The following is a 22,204-nucleotide window of genomic DNA, read 5'->3' as shown; positions in this document are numbered from 1 at the left end:
TTTTAGTATTCCATTTTAATTCCTCATATTAGACTTTTTTAGTTATACTTTTTGCACTTTATTAAGTATTTGCTTTAAGGATTACAATATACATGATAAACTTTTCACAACCTACCTAGAGTTATTAATATTTTATCAGTTCACAAAAATATAAAAATATTGGAACCATAGAGGTCCATTTACCCATCACCCATATTTTATGCAATAGTTGTTATAGGTATTAGATCTTCATACATCAGAAACCCCACTATACAATGTTGAGTTTTCCACTCAGTTACAGGTATATTAATGAAATTTAGAGAAAAATCTTTTATATTTAATCAATTGACAATTGTATTAGTTATCTATTACGGCATAGCAAGTTACCTCATATCTTAGTGACTTAAAATAATAAACATTTATTCCACAGTTTCTGTGAGGCAGGAGTCAGAATCGGCTTTGCTAGATGATTCTGGCTTTTATCTTCTTAGGAGATTATAGTCAAAATATTGGTCAGAGGTGCAGTCATTTAAAGGGTTGACTCGAGCTAGAGGATCTGCTTCCAAGTTCTTACATCACAGCATACTGATATGTTTCTTGCCATATGGGCCTCCCCATAAAGCTGCTTGAGTGCTGTCATGACATGACATCGGAATTCTCCCAATGTGAATGTTCTGAGAAAGATGAAAGTGGGAGGTTTTGTTTTGTGTTACTGTAAATTGAGATATAATTCTCATACTGTAAAATTCACACTTAAAAAAAAAAAGATTTTGTCAGAGAGCACAAGCAGGGGGAGCAGCAGGCAGAGGGAGAAGCAGGCTCCCCGCTGAGCAAGGAGCCCGATGCGGGACTTGATCTCAGGACCCTGAGATCATCACCCAAGCTGAAAGAAGGCAGAAGGCAGACATTTAACTGACTGAGCCACCCAGGTGTCCCTAAAATTCACACTTTTAAAGTGTATAATTCAGTGGATATTTAGTACATTCACAAAGCTATGGAATCACCACTGTGGTTTAATTCCAGAATATTTTCATCACCCTAAAAGGAACCCCTCTACCTGTTAACTGTTATTACCATTTCACCCTTCCCCTGGCAACCACTAATCTCCTTTCTGTCCCTAAGGATTTGCCTGTTTTTGACATTTGATATAAGTGAAACAGTATTTTATGTGGCCTTTTGTGTCTGGCTTCTTAGCATAATGTCTTCAAGGCTTATCCATGTTGTATTATGTATCTATGTATATGCTTCATTCTTTTTTATTATTAAATAATATTCCATTGTATGGATACTTGTCTATCCATATGTCAGTTGAACATTTGGGTCATCTCCCCTTTTTGGCTATTATGAATAATGCTACTGTGAACCTTTGTGTACAGGTTTTTGTGTGGATATATATTTTTTAAATTATCTTGTGTATATAACCACTAGTGGAATTGTTAGATCATATGGTAACTCCATGGTTTACTTTTTGTGGAACTGCCAAACTGTTCTCCAAAACAGCTGCACCATTTTATAGTCCCACTATCATTGTAGGAGAGTTCCAGTTTCTCCACATCCTGGCTAGCATTGTTATTGTCTGGTTTATTACTACTATTATTATTATTGTCATCCTAGTGGATGTGAAGTGGTATCTCATGACTGATTTGTATTTCCCTGATGATTAATGGTGTTGAGCAACTTTTCATGAACTTATTGGCCACTTACATTGGCCTTTTATATATCTTCTTTGGAGAAATGTCTATTCAAGTCTAATGGAGTTTTTAAATGGTTGAGTTGTAGGGGTTCTTCAAGTGTTCTGGATACTAAGCCTTTATTTGTGATTTACAAATAATTTATCCAATTCCTTGGACTTTTTTTTTTTTTTTTACATTCTTGGTTATGTCTTTAAAGCACAAATGTTTTAAATTTTTATGAAGTCCAATTATCTATTATTTCCTTGATTGTGTGTGTTTTAGTTGTTATTTCTCAAGAATTCATGCTTAATCCAAGGACATGAAGATTTATGCCTATGTCAGTGTCTTTAATGACCTCGTTTTGGACATCTTACACTATCACTTCATATTCTGGTGGTCAAACAGACCAGTCCTGATGGTGTGGGAGGGAACTATATAGAGGAGATAAATAACAGAGAGAAAGGATCACTGAGATCATTTTGAAATTACTAGACCGACTGACTTAATTTCTGTAAACCTCAATTCCCAACTGGTCTCTTTTCCCTTGACCTGAAAGAAATTTTTTTTTTAAATGATTTTATTTATTTTTTATTTTTTTATTTTTTTGGACACAGAGCATGCAAGCTACAAGCAGGGGGAATGGCAGGCAGGGGAGAAGCAGGCTCTGGCAGGCAGGGGAGAAGCAGGCTCCTTGCTGAGCAAGGAGCCCAATGTAGGGCTCAATCCCACAACCTTGGGACCATGACCTGAGCCAAAGGCAGCTGCTTAACCAAATGAGCGACCCAAGTGCCCCTGAAGAACTTTTTAGTAATTCCTGTAATGCAGCTCTGCTGCTTGCTGACTCTTCCTTTTATCTGAAAATGTCTGTATTTCATATGCATTTTCAAGAATATTCCCACTTGGTAATAGAATTCTGGGTTGACATGTTTTATTTTCATACCTTTAAAGAGGTTATCCCATTGTCTTTTAATTACTGTGACTTCTGATGAGAAGCTTGCAGTATTTCATATAGTTGAAATGTGGTTTTTTAAGTGTGTCATTTTTGTTGCCTTCAAAATTTTCTATTTTTAGTTTCCAGCAACTTGACAATGAAGTTCTTGGGTGCAGCTCTCTTTGTATTTATTCCATTGGGGGTTTGTTATGATTCTAGAACTTTCTCCAAATTTGGAAAATTTTAGCCGTTATTAAAAAAAAAAAAAACTCTAGGGCACTGGGCTAGCTCAATAGAGCATGTGACTCTTGATCTCAGTCAGGGTCATGAGTTCATGCCCCAAGTTGGGCATGGAGCCCACTTAAAAACAAAAAACCACCCCCTGTTTCTGCCTAATGCCTTCCTTCTCCTTCTGGGATCCCAATTATTTATATGTATGCTAGACTGTTTGATGTTGTCCCAAGATGCTCTGACCATTCATGTTTTTAAAAAAAAAAATTTAAATTTAAATTAACATATAATGTATTATTTGTTTCAGGGTTACAGGTCTGTGATTCATCAGTCTTATGTAATACCCAGTGCTCATTACAACACATACCCTCCCCAGTGTCCATCACCCAGTTACCCCATCCCTTCCCCACCTTCCCTCCAGAAATGCTGTTTGTTAGATTCTGTTATGGTTTGTCTCCCACTCTGGTTTCATCTTGTTCCATTTTCCCCTCCTCTTCCCCAATGATCCTCTGCCTTGTTTCTTAAATTCGACCATCAGTGAGATAATCTGATAATTGTCTTTCTCTGACTGACTTACTTTGCTTAGCATAATACCCTCTAGTTCCATCTGTGTCCTTGCTAATGGCAAGATTTCATTTTTGATAGCTGTGTAATATTCCTGTGTGTGTGTGTGTGTGTGTGTGTATACACACACACATATCACATCATCTTTATCCATTCATCTGTTGATGGACATCTGGGCTCTTTCCAAAGTTAGGCTATTATGGACATTGGGCTATAAACATTGGGGTGCATGTCCCTTCGGATCACTACATTTCTATCTTTGGGTAAATACCCAGTAGTGCAATTGCTGGGTCATAGGGTAGCTCTGTTTTCAACTTTTTGAGTTTTTCATGCTGGTGTACCAGCTTGCATTTCCACCAATAGTGTGTGAGGGTTCCCCTTTCTCTGCATACTTACCAACATCTGTTGTTATCTAACTTGTTAATTTTAGCCATTCTCACTGGGAGGAGGTGGTATCTCATTGTGGTTTTCATTTGTTCCCCAGATGCCGAGTGATGTTGAGTCTTCTGCCCATTTCTTGACTGAATTATTTGTTTCTTGGATGTTGAGTTTGATAAGTCCTTTATAGTTTTTGGATACTAGTCCTTTATCTGATTGTCATTCACAAGTATCTTCTCCCATTGTCATTTATCAAAAATTTTTTGTAAGATTTATTTATTTGAGAGAGTGAGTGAGAGAGAATGAGAGGGGATTAGGTCAGAGGGAGAAGCAGACTCCTCCTGGAGCTGGGATCCCGATGAGGGACTCGATCCCAGGACTCTGGGATCATGACCTCAGCCGAAGGCAGTCTCTTAACCAACTGAGCCGCTCAGGCGCCCCTCATATTTTGGTTCTGTTGACTGTTTCCTTTGCTGTGCAAAAGCTTTTGATATTGATGAAGTTCCAATAGTTCATTTTTGCCTTTGTTTCCCTTACCTTTGGAGACATGTGTAGCAAGAAGTTGCTGTGGCCAACATCGAAGAGGTTGCTGCCTGTGTTCTCCTCTAGGATTTTGGGTGGATTCCTGTCTCACATTTAGGTCTTTCATCCATTTTGAGTTCATTTTTGTGTATGATGTAAGGAAATGGTCCAGTTTCATTCTTCTGGATTTGGCTGTCAAATTTTGCCAACACCATTTGTTGAAGAGACTTTTTTCCATTGCATAGTCTTTCCTGTCTTTGTCAATGATTAGTGGACCATAGAGTTGAGGGTCCATTTCTGGGCTCTCTAATCTGTTCCATTGATCTATGTGTCTGTTTTTGTGTCAGAATCATACTGTCTTGATGATTACAGCTTTGTAATAAGGCTTGAATTCTGGGATTGTGATGCCACCAGTTTTGGTTTTCTATTTCAACGTTCCTCTGGCTATTCAGGATCTTTTCTGGTTCCATACAAATTTTAGGATTATTTGTTGCAGTTTTGCAAAAAAAGTTGATGGTATTTTGATAGGGATTGCATTAAATGTGTAGATTGCTCTAGTATCATAGACATTTTAACAATATTTTTCTTCCAATCCATGAGCATGGAATGTTTCTCCATTTCTTTGTGTCTTCCTCAATTTTTTTCATGAGTGTTCTATAGTTTTCGGAGAATAGATCCTTTGTCTCTTTGGTTAGGTTTATTCCTAGGTATCTTATGGTTTTGGGTGCAGTTGTAAATGGGACCAACTCCTTAATTTCTCTTTCTTCTGTCTCGTTTGTATGTAGAAATGCAACTGATTTCTGTGCGTTGATTTTATATCCTGCCACTTTGCTGAATTCCTGTATGAGACCTAGCAATTTGGGGGTGAAGTCCTTTTGGGTTTTCCACACAGAGTATCATATCATCTGCAAAGATTAAGAGTTTGACTTCTTTGCCAAATCAGATGTCTTTTATTTCTTTTTGTTGTCTGATTGCTGAGGCTAGGACTTCTAGTACTATGTTGACTAGCAGTGGTGATAGTGGACATCCCTGCCGTGTTCCTGACCTTAGGGGAAAAGCTCTCAGTTTTTCTCCATTGAGAATGATATTTGCCGTAGGTTTTTCATAGATGGCTTTTATGATATGGAGGTATGTACCCTCTATCCCAACACTGAAGAGTTTTGATCAAGAAAGGATGCTGTACTTTGTCGAATGCTTTTTCTGCATCTATTGAGAGTATCCTCTGGTTCTTGTTCTTTATTAATATATGTGTATCACATTGATTTGCAGATGCTGAACCAAACTTGCAGCCCAGGAATAAATCCCACTTGGTTGTGGTGAATGATCCTTTTCATGTACTGTTGGCTCCTGTTAGTTAGTATTTTGGTGAGAATTTTTGCATCCATGTTCATCAGGAATATTGGCCTGTAATTTTTTGGTGGGGTCTTTGTCTGGTTTTGGGATCAAGGTAATGCTGACCTCATAGACAGAGTTTTGAAGTTTTCCTTCCATTTTGATTTTTGAAACAGCTTCAGAAGAATAGGTATTTTTCCTCTCTGTTCTTTATTTTTTTTTTTTTTAAAGGTTTTATTTATTTATTTATTTGACAGACAGATATCACAAGCAGGCAGAGAGGCAGGCAGAGAGTGAGGAGGAAGCAGGCTCCCTGCTGAGCAGAGAGCCCGATGCGGGGCTCGATCCCAGGACCCTGGGATCATGACCTGAGCCGAAGGCAGAGGCTTTAACCCACTGAGCCACCCAGGCGCCCCTCCTCTCTGTTCTTTAGATTGGATGTCTATTGCTCCTTTTCAGAGTTAAGAAACCGGATCCACACTGCAGTGGCAGAGACGAGTAGTTGTAATGGAGACTTTTGACCCTCAAAGCCACAAGTACTATGATCCTTTGCAGAAAATGTTTCCTAGCCCCTGCTTTTTTTTTTTCTTCAAGCTTAATGATCTTGAACATGTCATCTTCAATGTGCTGTTAATCCCACTTATTGAATAGTTATGGTACTGTATATTTCAGTTTAGAATTTTATTGGGTTCATTCCTTTTTCTCTGCTGACAATTCCTACGTGTGCATCCATTATAAGCTTGTTTCCCCTTACATTCTTTGGCATCATTGTAATAGTTGATTTAAAAATCTTGAGTGTTAATAACATCTGGGCCATCTCCAAGTCAGTTTCCGTTAATTACCTTCTCTCTTTGGTGTGGATCACATTTTCCTCTGTAGTAATTTCGAATTATATCCTAGATAGTGTGATAATACAGTGAAGAAGTTCTGAAGAGTATTTTTAAAACAGGCACTTGGCTGAACTCAGACTTAAAACTTTGACACCCCTGTGGTGGGCAGCAGTTGGTCTTTCTTTTCAGCTCTTTCAGCGGGCTGCTTGGAGTCTGCTGTATTTAGAGATTAAAGATTTAGGCAGAGTTTATACACAGACCATGGGTGCTCACTCACTCTCCTTTCAGGGACTGACTCCCTCACTTTTTAAGGTACTGGGGTGATTCCAAACCATTTCCTTTGGTGACTGAAGCCAAGATTGGAGGTTTCTTTTTATTTATTTTTAATAATTAACATATAATGTATTATTAGCCCCAGGGGTATAGGTCTGTGAATCGCCAGGTTTATACACTTCGTAGCACATACTTTCTCCAATGTCTATAATCCCACCACCCTCTCCCTCCCCCCCTCCCCCTGGCAACCCTCAGTTTGTTTTGTGAAATTTAAGAGTCTCTTATGGTTTGTCTCCCTCCCAATCCCATCTTGTTTCATTTATTCTTTTCCTACCCCCCAACCCCCCCCCCCCACATTGCATCTCCACTTCCTCATATCAGGGAGATCATATGATAGTTGTCTTTCTCCGACTGACTTATTTCACTCAGCATAATACCCTCTAGTTCCATCCATGTCGTCACAAATGGCAAGATTTCATTTCTTTTGATGGCTGCATAGTATTCCATTGTAGGTATATATATATATATATATATATATATATATATATATATGTATATGCATTCACACATACATATATACATACACACACCACATCTTCTATATCCATTCGTCTGTTGATGGACATCTGGGTTCTTCCCATAGTTTGGCTATTGTGGACATTGCTGCTATAAACATTCGGGTGCATGTGCCCCTTCGGATCACTATATTTGTATCTTTAGGGTAAATACCCAGTCGTGCAATTGCTGGGTCGTAGGGTAGCTCTATTTTCAACTTTCTGAGGAAACTCCATGCTGTTTTCCAGAGAGGTTGCAGGTTTCTATCCAAGTTTTAACTATCTTTTGGTGGCAACTGGGGACTGTCCTCAGGCAAAAAGCCATAAAAATGGGCACTCAGTGACATTTCCTTCCAAATGGCAACTCCCAGTTTCTCTGGGGTTGGTTGTTCTTCATTGCTGTAAGGTACTTGTTTTCTTCATTTTGTTGAGAATCTATAGTTGTCATTTGTGGGAGGGTTGGACGAATAGAAGCTCTTCCACCATTAGCAGAAGCAGAACCTTCTTCACTGCTTTGTAAAAGACACTTTCTATAGTTTAAAGTTATTTTTAGCAGAAGGATTGGTTTGAATTACAGCCCATCATTGCTGGAGATCGGAACAGTGGCTGGAAGTTGTTTTCATTTATTTTTATGGTTTGTTGTTTTGTTTTAATGACAGCAATGGGGGATTCAAAATTTTAACATTAAAATCTGGTTGCTTCAGATGCCTCAAAGAGGTGTCTGGTCCTGGCCCCTTCTTCCTAGGGACTCCTGATTTGTACAAGACCGTACTCTTAATAGTCAGTAGTAGTCCACACTGCCACAAACAACACGGCTGGGATGAAGGTCTCTGCATACACCTCTGGACAGCAGCTGAGTCAGAAGGGCCCAGGCAGCCCAAACTCCAGCTCTTCTTTGCCTAATAGGGTTGGTGGTCCCTCACCTCCAACAGGATGTTGTTTGCACAGTCCTCTGTTTATAGACACCCCTATCCCCCTTTTGTTTAAGCCACACAAGTCACATCTACAACACGGGGATGTGATTACCTTCTGATAAGCTGGACAAAGACGGTGGGAACACCTGAGGCAAACTGACCTTGAAAGTTTTTTTTGGTATATAAAATGGGTAATAAAATCTGCTTCGCCTATATCACGAGGTTTTATTAAAAATATGAGGTGATTACCATTTTGGCTTACAAACGTGGAATACGGACTGGATTTGGGAAGACCAGGGCAGAGGTGGTTGCAACAATCATCATTCGTTTTGCGCAGTGGTTAGATTTAAAATGCTTTGGGGCTACTAAGCCAGTCAGCTACCATAGAGTGTCTAATGACTTGGCTGTATTTTCGGAGGGTGGGGACTATCTGTAATAGTGTGCTGGAGAGCAAGTATAGGGGTTAAGGTCACAGGCCAGTGTTTGGAGCTATCAGGTAGTGATCTTGGAGGCCTCGTTGAGTTCCTCTGTAAACCTGGTGATGGTAGTGGCCCTCACCATCAAAATTCCTTGTTCTAGCCCTCTACGCTCTCTTTGGATCATGGTTGTGTCTTCTCTCGCTTCAGGTCCTCCTCCAATTTGCTAAGCCTGGCAGGCATTGCCTCAGCCACACTGTCAGGGAAACTACTGGGTGGGGCTGAAGACAAAGGCCAGGGCTGCTGCTCTGAGTTACTGCCAGGCCCTTCCTTTGCTTATTTGGAACAGGGTCACTTAACAAGTTAGTAACCTATTTTATCAATGATACCTCAGCCTTGACTTCCCCACCTTGTCCCTGAGGATAATTTTTCAAATGCTTTGCTGAATCTACTCTTGCTTTCTGCCGACTCTGGCTTCTGTCCCTCTTCTATCTTGTGGACTGACTTCAGCCAAGTGGCTTAGAATGACATTGCTCTTTATTTTAAAATAGACTGGGAGTTTAGCCCATTGAATCTTTTGTTCCAAGGCTGTTCAAGAAAAGCCTGCAGATTTGGGAACTAATACAAGCCCACAATGACTGACGGGGGGCTTCACAGTGCAGTGGTTAACTTTTCCCTCAAAATAAGTAGCAGGACTCTAAAGTACATGAAGTGAGAGAGGGCACAGGTAGTGTTCATTACGAAAAACAAAAACATCACCACTGGTTTGCAGAATCTGATTAGAGGTTGATACCCAAAATGTTAAGGACCTATTAGGCAGAACCTGTCGCATTTGAGTACTGCAAAGAACAAGTGGCTTCTTGTAAGCGCCTCTATGTTCGCTGCTGAGGACATATCACGTTTCTGTTGTGAGCATTTTGCTAAGTCCAGGCTGCAAACAATTAAGGCCTAAACTGACCTCAGAGAATGGCTCAAGGAAGGCCCTAAAGGCTCTAGGCGGCCACTCCTTAAACATAACCAGGGTGAGGCTCACTGTTGGGCCCTGCCCAGACATCGCAGGACTCACACATGTGGGAACTGTTAGACACGCTCAGCCAGCATCACTGCTTTGTACCAAGTCCTTCAGTGCACACAGGAAAATGTCAAGATCCTGGGCTGGCCTAGTTTTATGGCAAAGATCCTATTCTCTATGAAGAATCCGCTCTGTTTTGAACACCCAGACTAGGATTCAAATTCAAGTGCCAGCCCTCCCTTCAACCCTCAACAGGGGAAAGATAACCAGTTTCCTCAGTGATGAACTGAAAGCATTTACAGAAGCTGTGGTCGCTTTGATAATCAAAGCATGTCTGTTTAAATCTGATCATTTTAATTGCATTCTAACTCCACAGAGACTGGTTAAGTTGTGTAGAGTACATGAAAACTCAACAGACCAGAGAAGTGCCTAGTATTCATTTGGTACTTTAAATAACGCACCTTTATCGCCAAGGCCCAGAGGGGCTTTATCACTAACCCCAGGCCACATGTGGCTGTGTGAGGCTAACTCCTGACTTAGGAGTCATTTTCCTACCTCTCACTATTGAGATCATCTTGGTATTTAAAGCCTTGGGGAATGTACATTTCTATCTTTATGACATCCCAGTTCTCTAGCTGCTTTACTGACTGAACCAGAACTCCTCCTCCTCCGTCTGTCCTTTCTCTCAGTTTTGGCAATTAAGTGTTCAGGTCAAAAGCTGTGGTGTCACAGTCCCCAGTCCCGTGCTCTGCATGCAGGGTGGCAGCAGGTTCTTCCCACCCCCTAGTCCCAGGCACCCTGCACTGGGACTGCATAGCAGGGAGGCCTGCTGGCATAACAGCTCCTTGAAGACGATGGTGAAAGCCGGACAGAATGGCAGCAGGGAAACCCACTGGGTGACATCCAGTGGCACAGGCCCTGATTACACCTGTAGCTGTTGAAAGGAGTGGGCAGTGTGGGGGAAAGGTGTTTCTTCATTCCCCAGGCTTCTGGTTGGGCCTGGGGCTCTTGGCCAGCATGAGGTGTTCCTTCAGACCTGGCCAAACCTGCCACCAGCCTTGGGGCAGGTGGCACTGTTTCCACCACTGTCAAGCTAGCAAGACTGTGACTTATCCGTACAGAGCTTTGTCATCTCAGAGGCCAGGAGTGCTCCTTCTCATAAAAGCAAGCCCTTAACCTCTCTTTTTGAAATTCGGTGTCTGCCCTCGCCAGGAAGCCTGTAAAGCTGGGCATAGCTGCCCCAGGATGTGCTACTATATACCCGCAGAAAATACCCCAAACAAGCTGCACCACCAACTGGAAGAGGGAGGGAATCCAGAGTCTTCGATGGAAAGGTTCAACCACACAGGCTAAAAGTTAGCTACACGTGCTACCTGCATCTCCAAGTCCAGGTGGGTTGAGTGAACGGTCTCATTAGAGGGTAGAGAGGTAACTTGCCTGGAGCCAGAGTGTTTGGGAAGGCAGAGGAACTGGCATTCAGAATCCCGAGGCCGGAATGCTGGCACGTGGCCACCTTGCTGCCCCTCTCTCCATCTCTTTGTCCTCTGGACACCCACTTCCTGTCTTTCATTCCTCACAAGGCAAAAGCCCACTGCTTGGCAAATTTCCCAGCTCCCAGTCTCGAGCCTTGTTTCCTCTCCCCAACTGGTTCCCATTCCTCTGTCTTCTTGAGATCTAGTGAGAATCCCAGGACTCTGAAGGGGCTGGAGCAAGCTCATGGATTCCTCTTAGGAACACTGTTCACTTGCAAACCAGTGGCAAGTGATACGGTTTCTACTTGACAGGGGCTAGACTTCCTGGAACTCAATTGACTAGGCAGCATTGTAATCAGAGGAGCCATAAGCTAAGCCTGAGTCAGCCACATGAATTTTTAATAACTCAAATACCTAAAAGCTCTGTATAGCACACCAAAGTGATCACTACGAGAAAGTACTGCATAAAGTTAGAACTGCTGGCTTTAGTAAGATTCCTAAACCATGCTGCATAGAGATAATGTGCTCAGTGCTCCTGTCTGCTGTAGTTTTATGTATTTGGCCAGGAGCACCATGGTGCAGGAAAAAGGAGCATTTATAGCCCTGCTTTCCCTTTGTTAGTTGCAGGATCCAGTCCTGCATTCCCAGCTATGCCTTTGCTATTTACAGGAGAGTCCAGAGTCATGGACCAAAAGCTCTAGATTCTACTTGTCAAAGGTGAAATAAGTTCACTTCTGTCAAGGAGTTTTAAAAGGGGCCGGGAGGCCGTTAAGGAGGTGGGCCTTATGCATGTCCTCACTGGATGGAACCTTGAACTTCTGGACTGGGCTAAATCACAGATCCTCCCAAGGACTCTGCACAGATCTGCAGCTTCGTACAGGAACAGATTTTTGCTTTCGGGGACAGCCTTAGCGACCAATTATGTTCAGCCAAGATTAGATTCTGCCACCACCAATCAGAATGCTTTGTAAATAGTATCAATGCCCTTTCTGTTTAAAAAACAAAACAAACACCAAAACTGTTTTTTGCTCCCTAGTGGGACACTATTTGGATTGCTACCCAGATCTGTGTATCCCAAATAGCTGTGCTTAATTATTGCTTCCTAACGATTTCAGGTTGACACTCTCTCTCGAACTCAATGCTACGTTGCTGAGTGACCTCATGTACGGGGACCACGTTCCCCACGTGCCCGGCATGGTAAGGCACCCCTGCCGTGGGGCACTAGAGATCAGCTTTTGATCAGTTTGGTTTTGTTCCCTGGAGCACCCAGTGCCTGACACAACTTGAGTTGAAACAACTCTGAAATGACCACCAGTGGGCAGGAAAGGGCTTTGAATTCCAAGGGAAATGAGGAGGAAACAAATTATGGCTGACAGCCAAGAGGAGGAGTCAGCAACGAACTGTTCTGGGAGAGGCTCTATACACGTGAGGAGTTAAGAGTCCGAACCTGAGGAAGTGTTCGTTCAGTCCTGCAAACAGCAGTCTATAAATTGCACAGGAATAGAAATAATTTCTTGATAAAAAACCTCTTACCTGGCTTATCCCTCCCAGAAGAGGGAAGAGGCCTGAGCTCTACAGGCAGATCTGCAGGACTTCGTATAGACTCCTGGGCAAGGCTGCCACCTAAGAGCCATTGTTCTTGAAGTGATTTCATTGTTGGAAATTGCCAAGGCAATGTGACTGAGTGGAGGGAGGAGTCTGTCCAGCCAGTATGCACTGGAAGATCAGAAGTAGGACAGGTTGCTTTCCTTCTGAGCCTGTACTGTCTGCCCTGCTTCTATGGAGAAGGAGAATTGCAGTTGACATTCTTGATGAGTATGCTTCATGTGTATACAAAACGGCTACATTCCAAGGCTCTGACGTAAATGTTGGCCTTTACCAAACACAAACGTCTACATACAACACTGGATCTGGTTAGCAGTAATATGAGTGCAGACACGGTAGATTCTATTTTTGACACTTTATTGACAAAACAGAACCCCCTTCCCTTCACCCTCACAGAGAACTAGTCTTTTTTCTTATGGGTACCATAACTTACCTGTTTAACCAAGGTTTGTGCTGGCATGCTACAGAGGTAATTTAGATAGTAGCCTACCCCCACACCCTCCAGTGCTGGTTTGAACTGTCCCCTACACAGGGAGTTGTGCAGTTATCTTATTCAGAAAAGCAGAAGCTGTAGTAACAGTAACGGAACATACTAGGCTTTGCATAAACTTTGCTGTTCTATCTTCATTAGCTCAGATTAGAATAAAGTTACTATGTAAGTGAAGAGTTCCAGCATGCAGTCTCTTTAGAGGAGGAAGAAACTCAGACCAGTGAGGAAGAAAGGTGGTCTGTGCTAGAACTTTGTCAACACGCCTTGCCTAGTGCAAAGACTTCTTAGAAGACCACAGAACTCAGACCACCTGAGAAACCAGAAGAGGGAAAAAAGAAAAAAAGCTGAGGACATAAATCTGTATCAGGCAGGGCAGGGGAGAAGACTGTAAGGAAAGACCAAAATCGTGTGCTATAACTGCAGCACCTCCCACACCTCCATAACAGCACTACTTCCAGAACCAGGGAAGTTCTAATGTGTCTTCTGTGGTTAATTTAAAACAAAAGGAGTATTTGTGGTTCCTCTGCCAAAGTTTTAAGGGCTTTGAGAACTAGCAGCTGGGATCCAAATTACATCCAGGAGACCCAAGTGGGTATTTTTCCCCCTAAACCCACACAGAAGTAAGGATGACAAAAAATTATATTCCGTCTGGAATTTAGTTTTTTACGAAAAGATAGAAAAATCAAAATGACCAAATGCCAGGATAATACTTCTAACCATTATTGGCACTTACCCTTAATCGGAGTCATTTTGGTAGAGTTCCCCGACTCCTGCCCCGTTTAATTAGTCATTAGCATCAGGGAGGGCTAAGGAAGAACAGCTGATAAGCAGCAAGCACACCAGTGTACCTTTGGTCTTCACCAACTCCAGAGGCTGTTTCGAGTTCTGTGGACAACGGAAGCTTCAGTTCTTTGACATCTCTAGGACTGAAATGAACCAGAGCTATAGGTGACCTTGTCTGGAGACAAGGTCTTCCCGTCAGTCTTCTGGAACAGGCACAGCGGGTGGGAGGTGACGGGAGGCTCTGTGTGGTACGAACAACCAAAAGTGAAGATGAGGTGGCAAAGGCTAGAAAGGAGTCATTTATTAAAAAACAAAAACAGAACAAAACCAACAAAACAACAAAAAACGAAACGGCCCTCAGCAGGATTTGAAGACACAACAGGAGAATGCATCGTCTTGATCGCTTTCCGCCCCCGTGACCACGTGACACGCACTGCCTATGAGCTCTGTCCACGGGGAGGCACAGCACACCAGTTCATTGCACAGGTCAAAGCAGCGGCAGGTTACCTGCTGAAGGGGGAGAGGGGGACACGTGGGCCCTTCTCCCACTTCTGCTGTCAGGTAGCCAGGCTTCTCTCTGCCTCTACAGTGGGCCATTTCTTATCAGGCTGGGGTTGCCAAGACAAAAGCGAGCTGACATGCTCACAGTAGTTACTACCAGAATATCGGCTCTCCAGCAGAGACCACACAGCACACGGTCAGATTCTAAGGGGACAGAGCAGCTTGCTCCTTCCGCCATGCCTGCAATGTAGGGCCCAGCTCAGAGGGGCAACTGACATTTGTCCCCAATACCCAGTTGTCACCACAGGTAAACCAAGACTATAATCACAACAGCAAGGACAGGATCATGTTGCTTTTTTCCTTTTTTTCTTCAAGGAGTGAGGGCATGGAAAATACAGCACACCAATGAAACAAAATGCCAAAAAAAAAAAAAAAAGAAAATACAAAAACAATAGAAAATAGAAAAATGTATTTACAAGTAGTACATTACTATGATCAGAAAGCACAAAGACACCTGCTGCTATATTACATGCATTGGTTCAAGAAGAAACTACTAAAAACCCTGCAAGGGAGAAGCCTGTAAAAACAAAACAAAAAAAGGGCCAAAAAGTTTGAACTTTTCATCCCTAATTGGCTACACTGATCAAAACCAAACAAGAGCCCCCGAAAGTCCATGAGTATATCAGTACGAATACTATACTGGTTTTTTAACTGCACGTTCAGTTGTGGAGGGGAGAGACAGCAGCGTATCCATATACAAGGAAGCCGGAGTAAACTGCTCTACATGCTAAAAATTACAGCAAGTCCCTGTCTGCTACACAGCATGATCTTAGCAGGTTTTAATTCTGTTTATTCATATATATCGATGTGTGCGTGTGTGTATGTATAAAAACCGTGCCCTCGTTCACTGCCAACACAACATCTGGGTGGACATGAACTCATTACAACAAATTCTTATGTGTATGTTTTAAGAAGTCACTCAATGTCTGTGGATTTTTAATAAGTCACTTCACACCACAGAAAATATTTAATAAATCCAGAAAAAGGAAAGAATATAACAGAAGAGCTTCTGTCTCAGTTCTCTGAAACGGAGTCCCCCATAGGAAACTGGTCCCAAAGTTCTTGAGGGTTCACTGAAGAAACTTCGGTTTGCTAATATTTTTCATCCTTTTTAGTGTTCAAAAGGTATAGAATGACTCCTTGCCGTGGTCAGTTTTAAGCAGTCATATCTCCATCCCCCACAGGTAACAGTCTGGTGCAGATTCATAAAAATGGGGGAGGAAGGAGCGCTGGGGAGGGCCTGTCACTTCAGGAGGGGCTCCGCCTCTACAACGGCAGGAAGAGAAAAAACGAAGCAGGGCTCCAGCACCTCGCTCCTGCAAACAAGCTCCCTGCAAACGCAAAATCCAGCCACACGTCAGTTCCTTGTACAGGTACATCTCCAAGTACCAGGCCAGCTATAAGAGGAAACAAAACCACGTGTTGACAGAAAAGGACTCAGATGGCCATTCTGGTCACTGTCTGGGATCCATCATACTTCCAGGAATCGGGAACTGCTGGACTTGGAGTGGAATGGCTCAGACCACATCCGCCGAAGGTCACCCTGGGGAAGAAGGAACTTTACTAAGTTACAGATTTAACATGAGCCACACACATCTATAAGTCCTTTCTGATTCTTGATCTCAGATCAGCTGGCTTCTGTGAAGAATCAAAGAACATACAAATTTTATTCAATGAAAAGTAACCTACCATTCTTTGAAGAACTCTCTAGAAGAGCTCTTAGGCCCCTCCAGCAAAGAAGGGTATAAGTTCTATCATTTAAGAGAGACATGCTGAAGCCAAGGTAGTTTACCTGTTTCCTCCTCTGTAAAATGAGGATAATACAAATCTTATATATCAGGTAATGTTCCAAGTCCAGCTGTAATCATACATTTCTTAAATATCTCAAAATTTTAATGCAAAGTAGTAAAAAAGCTATTAGGTGACAATATGATGCTGCTTTTAAGGGAAGTCTCTGCAGCTGGGCTCTAGGGACTTCAATAAGTTCGCTCATGATGGAGAGGCAGAGTAGTCTAATTCACTAGCATTTTGTGCCAGTGTCTGCAAAAGGCTGGAAGAGGTTGTCATTCCAGGTGAACAAAGACCCACCAACCCACCGTCAAGGTCAAGAGCTGCGGGGCTTAAGCAAACCCACCTCTGGCAAGGAGAATACATACCCAAGCGCTGAGTCAATGCCAAGTTACTGCTTTCACAGGTTTCTAACTGCTTCTCTCACCTTTAAATAGGCCATCGTGAGGAGTGGCAATAAGGTGAATGGCACCAAATAGAGAAGGGCAGGCTGGGCCGCTCGGTGAATGCGGGACGCCACGGTTGCAGTGAGCAGACCTATGAAGGGAGAAACATTCATAAGCAACACTGAGGGCTCAACCCTCAGAGAGGAAAGCCTGCTACCTGGCTGATACCTGCCAGGGTCTTGATCGGACAGCTCTCCTGTGACGTGTGCCGTCTAGAGGGATGCCCAGGGAGAGGCCCTGCTTGTGATCTCTGCCCAGGGTGGAGCAGCACAGCTTTGAAAAGTCCTACAATTCCAAGGACCCGTGAGTGGCCCAGGTGCCCCTCAGTGCTTAGCTTCCTGGTCCAAGCCCTTACTTCTGCCCTGAATGTGCCTGGTCCTCCAGTTCCGTGTGGTAGGTGATGCCAAACTCAGAGGCAAAGAGGTGGGGTCAAGTTCCGACTCTGCTCCTTCTGCAAGCATTCTCACCTGGGTCATGGCGTTTCACCTCTCTGAGCCTCAGTGCTGAAATGATCCACCCCGCTGTAGCCACTGGAGCAGCAGACAGGTTCCCACCATTCCTACAGCCCCATTATGTGGGTCTTCCCTGTCTGTGTGTAAGTGAGCCAGCTAGAGAAGAACTGGCTCAGGGAGAGTCTAACGTTAGAAGTGACAGACATGTTAGAACAAATAAAGGGAAATACCTGTTTCATGAGGCGGGAAATAAACATGACATTGATTAACCTCAAGCTGAAGATTTAATTAAGCACACAGACTGATCCATGATCACTGAGTGGTAGATGTTTCTAACTCTGAGGCCTGATCAGTTTTTCCACAATGTTCCTCAGACTTGGTGGATAGGGAAGTGGGCTGGCCAGTAGAGACAGCATCTGTCATGTCATGGGCCATGTTTTTCTTTCTCCGTGGCTGTCTAGAACAGCAACCAGAGTACTGCTCTCCTTCCATCTAGTGTCTGTAGCGAGAAGACCTGATTTAACTCCAGGGCTTGGAGGACAGTCAGGGGATCCCATGCAGGCTCTCCAGCTCTCTTACCTACAAAGTATCCAATAAGAGTGCAGTGAAAGTAGGAGACCTTCTGCATGCGTCCAGAGATATTGGCAGGTCCAGAGGCACCGCAGGCGTCGCCGTTGGCTTGTTTTTTGTAGTTGTCATAACGAAGGACAAAGCACAACAGGAGTCCAGGCATCACGATGTCCCCAATGCCCAACATAGAGAAGTGACTGCCAGTGGAGCTGGAATGCAGTGTCATAGGTCAGGGATGCCACCCTCAACAATCCCATTTCTCCTCCTCCTGTGCAGAGTCGTCTGTCAGCTTTTTAAGAAGTTGGACTTATCTGAATGGGAGATGGAAATCTCTAGAGGTGGAACAACACTAGTTTTTAAGAGTTTTTAGAGATCACAAGCCACAAGATTACTGGCAACAGACGTCTTCAACTAGGCCCCTCACTGCTTCAGGAAGAGTACCTCTAAAGTGACTGCTGAAGTCATCTGTGTAAGTATCGCATCTTCCAGAAATGTCAGGCAATTCCACATTTTGTTACACATTTGCTGCTGTGACTTTAATTTAAACAAGCACCTGACTACTCCCAGACATGGATATTAAAGCAACACAGTTTTTCCTACGATTGTATCATCAGCAACTGTGTAATTTTAGCATTAGGACATATTTTTACAACTGCTTTAGAAATAAAAAAGATTCAGAGTCTCCTGTTGATTTCCTCCAGCCAACTCTAAAATATGCTAACAGTAGTAATATACAGCTGTTTGATAACATTAATCAATAATAAAAAGCAGCGGGGCGCCGGGGTGGCACAGTGGGTTAAAGCCTCTGCCTTCGGCTCAGGTCATGATCCAGGGTCCTGGGATAGAGCCCCGCATCGGGCTCTCTGCTCAGCGGGGAGCCTGCTTCTTCCTCTCTCTCTGCCTGCTTCTCTGCCTACTTGTGATCTCTGTCAAATAAATAAAGTCTTTAAAAAAAAATAATAAAAAGCAGCACCTGTATCATTTAATGATAAATCTTTGCAACTCAAATCAGTATTCTCTTCCTCATTTGTAAAACAGAGAGGATGACTCACAACTCTTTTCCAGTCTAGGATAAGAATGTTGAAGACAAAGGCTAATCAAGGAACACAGAGGAACAGGAAGACAGTGTTCACTATCACAACGTGAGGCCTGACATGCCAGTCCTACCTTGGGAAGACCAGTTTTCCAGGCAGAGACAGGCGAGGAACATCACGCCCAACATTGGGCCCCAGGTGGAGCTTCCGGGATAGAACGTCAAGGGGATTGTCAGCCGGTTGTGTGGCCACCTTCACCATGACATTGCTATTGAAGATGTAGGCAGAAAAAAACACCTGCCGAAAGCCAAATGGAGAGACGTGTTTAACAGAGGAAGCTGGGAGCACCCTGATTTCAGCATCAACCCTCCTTGTTCTTAAGAGCAAAGTCTCAGAATACTGCAACATCAAGAGTGTTTTTTTTTAATTAACATATATTATTAGCCCCAGGGGTACAGGTCTGTGAATCGCCAGGTTTACACACTTCACAGCACTCACCATAGCACATACCCTCCCCAATGTCCATAACCCCACCACCCCTTCCCCCCCGCCCAGCAACTCTGTTTGTTTTGTGAGATTACGAGTCTCTTATGGTTTGTCTCCCTCCCGATGCCATCTTGTTTCATTTTTTCCTTCCCTACCCCCAACCCCCAACGTCGCCACTCAAATTCTTCTATCAGGGAGATCATATGATAATTGTCTTTCTCCGACTGACTTATTTTGCTCAGCATAATACCCTCTAGTTCCATCCACGTCGTTGCAAATGGCAAGATTTCATTTCTTTTGATGGCTGTGTAGTATTCCACTGTATGTATGTATGTATGTGTGTGTGTGTGTGTGTATATATATATATATATATATATATATACACATTTTTTTATCTTTATCCATTCACCTGTTGATGGACATCTAGGTTCTTTCCATAGTTTGGCTATTGCAGACATTGCTGCTATAAACACCTGGGTGCACGTGCCCCTTTGGATCACTACATTTGTATCTTTAGGGTAAATATCCAGTAGTGCGATTGCTGGGTCATAGGGTAGCTCTATTTTCAACTTTTTGAGGAACCTCCATGCTGTTTTCCAGAGTGGCTGTACCAGCTTGCATTCCCACCAACAGTGTAGAAGGGTTCCCCTTTCTCCGCATCCTTGCCAGCATCTGTCATTTCCTGACTTATTAATTTTAGCCATTCTGACTGGTGTGAGGTGGTATCTCATTGTGGTTTTGATTGGTATTTCCCTGATGCCGAGTGATGTGGAACACTTTTTCATGGGTCTGTTGGCCATCTGGATGTCGTCTTTGCAGAAATGTCTGTTCATGTCCTCTGCCCATTTCTTGATTGGATCATTTGTTCTTTGGGTGTTGAGTTTGACAAGTTCTTTCTAGATTATGGATACTAGCCCTTTATCTGATATGTCATTTGCAAATATCTTCTCCCATTCTGTCAGTTGTCTTTTGATTTTGCTCACTGTTTCCTTTGCTGTGCAAAAGCTTTTGATCTTGATGAAGTCCCAATAGTTCATTTTTACCCTTGTTTCCCTTGCCTTTGGTGATGTTTCTAGGAAGAAGCTGCTGCAGCTGAGGTCGAAGAGGTTGCTGCCTGTGTTCTCCCTCAAGGATTTTGATGGATTCCTTTCTCACATTGAGGTCCTTCATCCATTTTTAGTCTATTTTTGTGTGTGGTGTAAGGAAATGGTCCAGTTTCATTTTTTCTGCATGTGGCTGTCCAACTTTCCCAACACCATTTGTTGAAGAGAGACTTTTTTCCTTTGGACATTCTTTCCTGCTTTGTTAAGATTAGTTGACCACAGAGTTGAGGGTCTATTTCTGGGCTAACATCAGGCTTCTTTGACTGCATGCTTGGAGAAAAAAATATTTGCTCCCATGGCAAAGAATCCTGTCTGCCTGGTCTCTCCCTCACCCCAAGAGACACAGATGCACTATCTGTTTAACACATCTTAACAAACAGGTGGGGACAGATGCCTGCTCACCTTTAGCATGTACAGTTCAGGACTGGAGGGAGTGATCTTAGGCAGGAGGTACTCCAGCCAGCCAGCATTTGGATACTTAAAGTTAAGAACTTTCAGGAATCAATGCTCCAATTAAACACAAGAGAGAGCGGTGGCTTCAGGGAAACAGACACTTACCCAAAAGACATCGTAGATTAGAAGCCCTGAGAGAAGCAGGCAGGACACCTTGAGGCTGGGCAGGCGGACAAAGGCAATCATGGCTACACAGAGACCCATGGCCAGGGCTGGGGAGGAGACCACAGACATTGGTCAGTGTGGAGTATGGGCTCATCCTCTTTCCACAAGCAATTCTGCTTATACACCTAACAGTTTATAAGTCCCCTCAAAAACCAAGCAGCTCAGCTTAAGCTCCAGTTTAAGACATTTACACTCTACTTGTGCAAAGTGCCCACTTGAGCCAATTTTGACCTGCTTGGTCTTTGGGAACATCCTTTTTTTCATGTTCTTGGATAGAGCTAACTGTGTAAGACCCAGGAGATTCTGTTCTGAATGATAAAGCTCTTGGCCAGGCCCAGTTTAAGACTTCTTGGCTCTGCTTCTGGCCTTCCCCATCCCTGAGGATCCTTCCTCCTTGCTCCTGACTTTATGTGGTCTGCCCACACCTGAGATCACATCCCCTTTAATTTACTCAGCAATTCATTCTTCTATCCTGGCCTTATTTTTTTCCTCACACCTCTCAAAATCTGACATACACTATATATATGTGTTTAAATTCTCTCTCAACTAAAATGCCAGGTCCTTGAGGGCATGGTTCCCTGCCGCATCGCAGGAGACTAGAACAGGTCACGCAGATGAATGGTGTCTCCCTGCCTTCAGCTCTCCTCCATTCTTTTGAAACACAGGTCTCATCAGACCACTTCAGCTGCTTCTGTACTTCCTGTGGGTTCTCACAGTGGAACGAAGGTCAGAAAACTTGGATGGGCACTGACAGGGATGTAAGGGAGGGCACTCTCCACTGCCCAAGTCCCCTGCCCTCAAGCGTACAGTGCTCTGGCTCTGTTCTCACCTAAATATGATCACACCTCTCAACTATGTTCCTTCTTGTTCACAAAATGCGCTCTTCAGGGAAGTCTTTCCTGATCTAATCAGATTAAGTAAACACCTCTTGTGATGCTACAGAACTCTCACTCTCAACACGTTCATCCATTCTGTAACAGTGTGATTAATTTATTTACAAGTGAATTTATTCCCTAAACTCAGTGCTCTTGGTAGACAGAAATCACAGCTTATTCTTTCTGTGAAGCCCCAGCACTTAACAGAGTAGTCATTCAACAAATATTTGCTGAATGAATGAAAAATTATGCTGTCTACTTTAAATTTCAAATTAATTCTAAGGAAGGTAAGAAAAGCAAGGCCATATTGCA

At 43.2% G+C, this 22,204-nt stretch overlaps 1 protein-coding gene across 1 annotated transcript in view; it reads right to left on the bottom strand.

Annotated features, from left to right (window-relative positions):
- Positions 1 to 14,231: 14,231 nt before the first annotated feature.
- SPPL3 (signal peptide peptidase like 3) overlaps positions 14,232 to 22,204 on the bottom strand; it is a 135,108-nt gene continuing 127,135 nt past the window's right edge. Inside the window, exons 7-11 of the mRNA XM_080820903.1 lie at positions 20,958 to 21,064; positions 18,944 to 19,107; positions 17,786 to 17,985; positions 16,736 to 16,845; positions 14,232 to 16,063 (exon numbers count right to left, since the gene is read on the bottom strand). Of these exons, the coding sequence (XP_080677029.1) occupies positions 15,992 to 16,063; positions 16,736 to 16,845; positions 17,786 to 17,985; positions 18,944 to 19,107; positions 20,958 to 21,064 (653 nt within the window). The 3' untranslated portion in view covers positions 14,232 to 15,991. The remainder of the gene's footprint in view (positions 16,064 to 16,735; positions 16,846 to 17,785; positions 17,986 to 18,943; positions 19,108 to 20,957; positions 21,065 to 22,204) is intronic.

The sequence above is a fragment of the Martes martes genome (assembly GCF_963455335.1).
Source record: "Martes martes genome assembly, chromosome: 13".
Classification (NCBI taxonomy): Eukaryota; Metazoa; Chordata; class Mammalia; order Carnivora; family Mustelidae; genus Martes; species Martes martes.
Note: the sequence above shows the minus strand (reverse complement) of the source record. Positions and strands in the feature narration are given on the sequence as shown.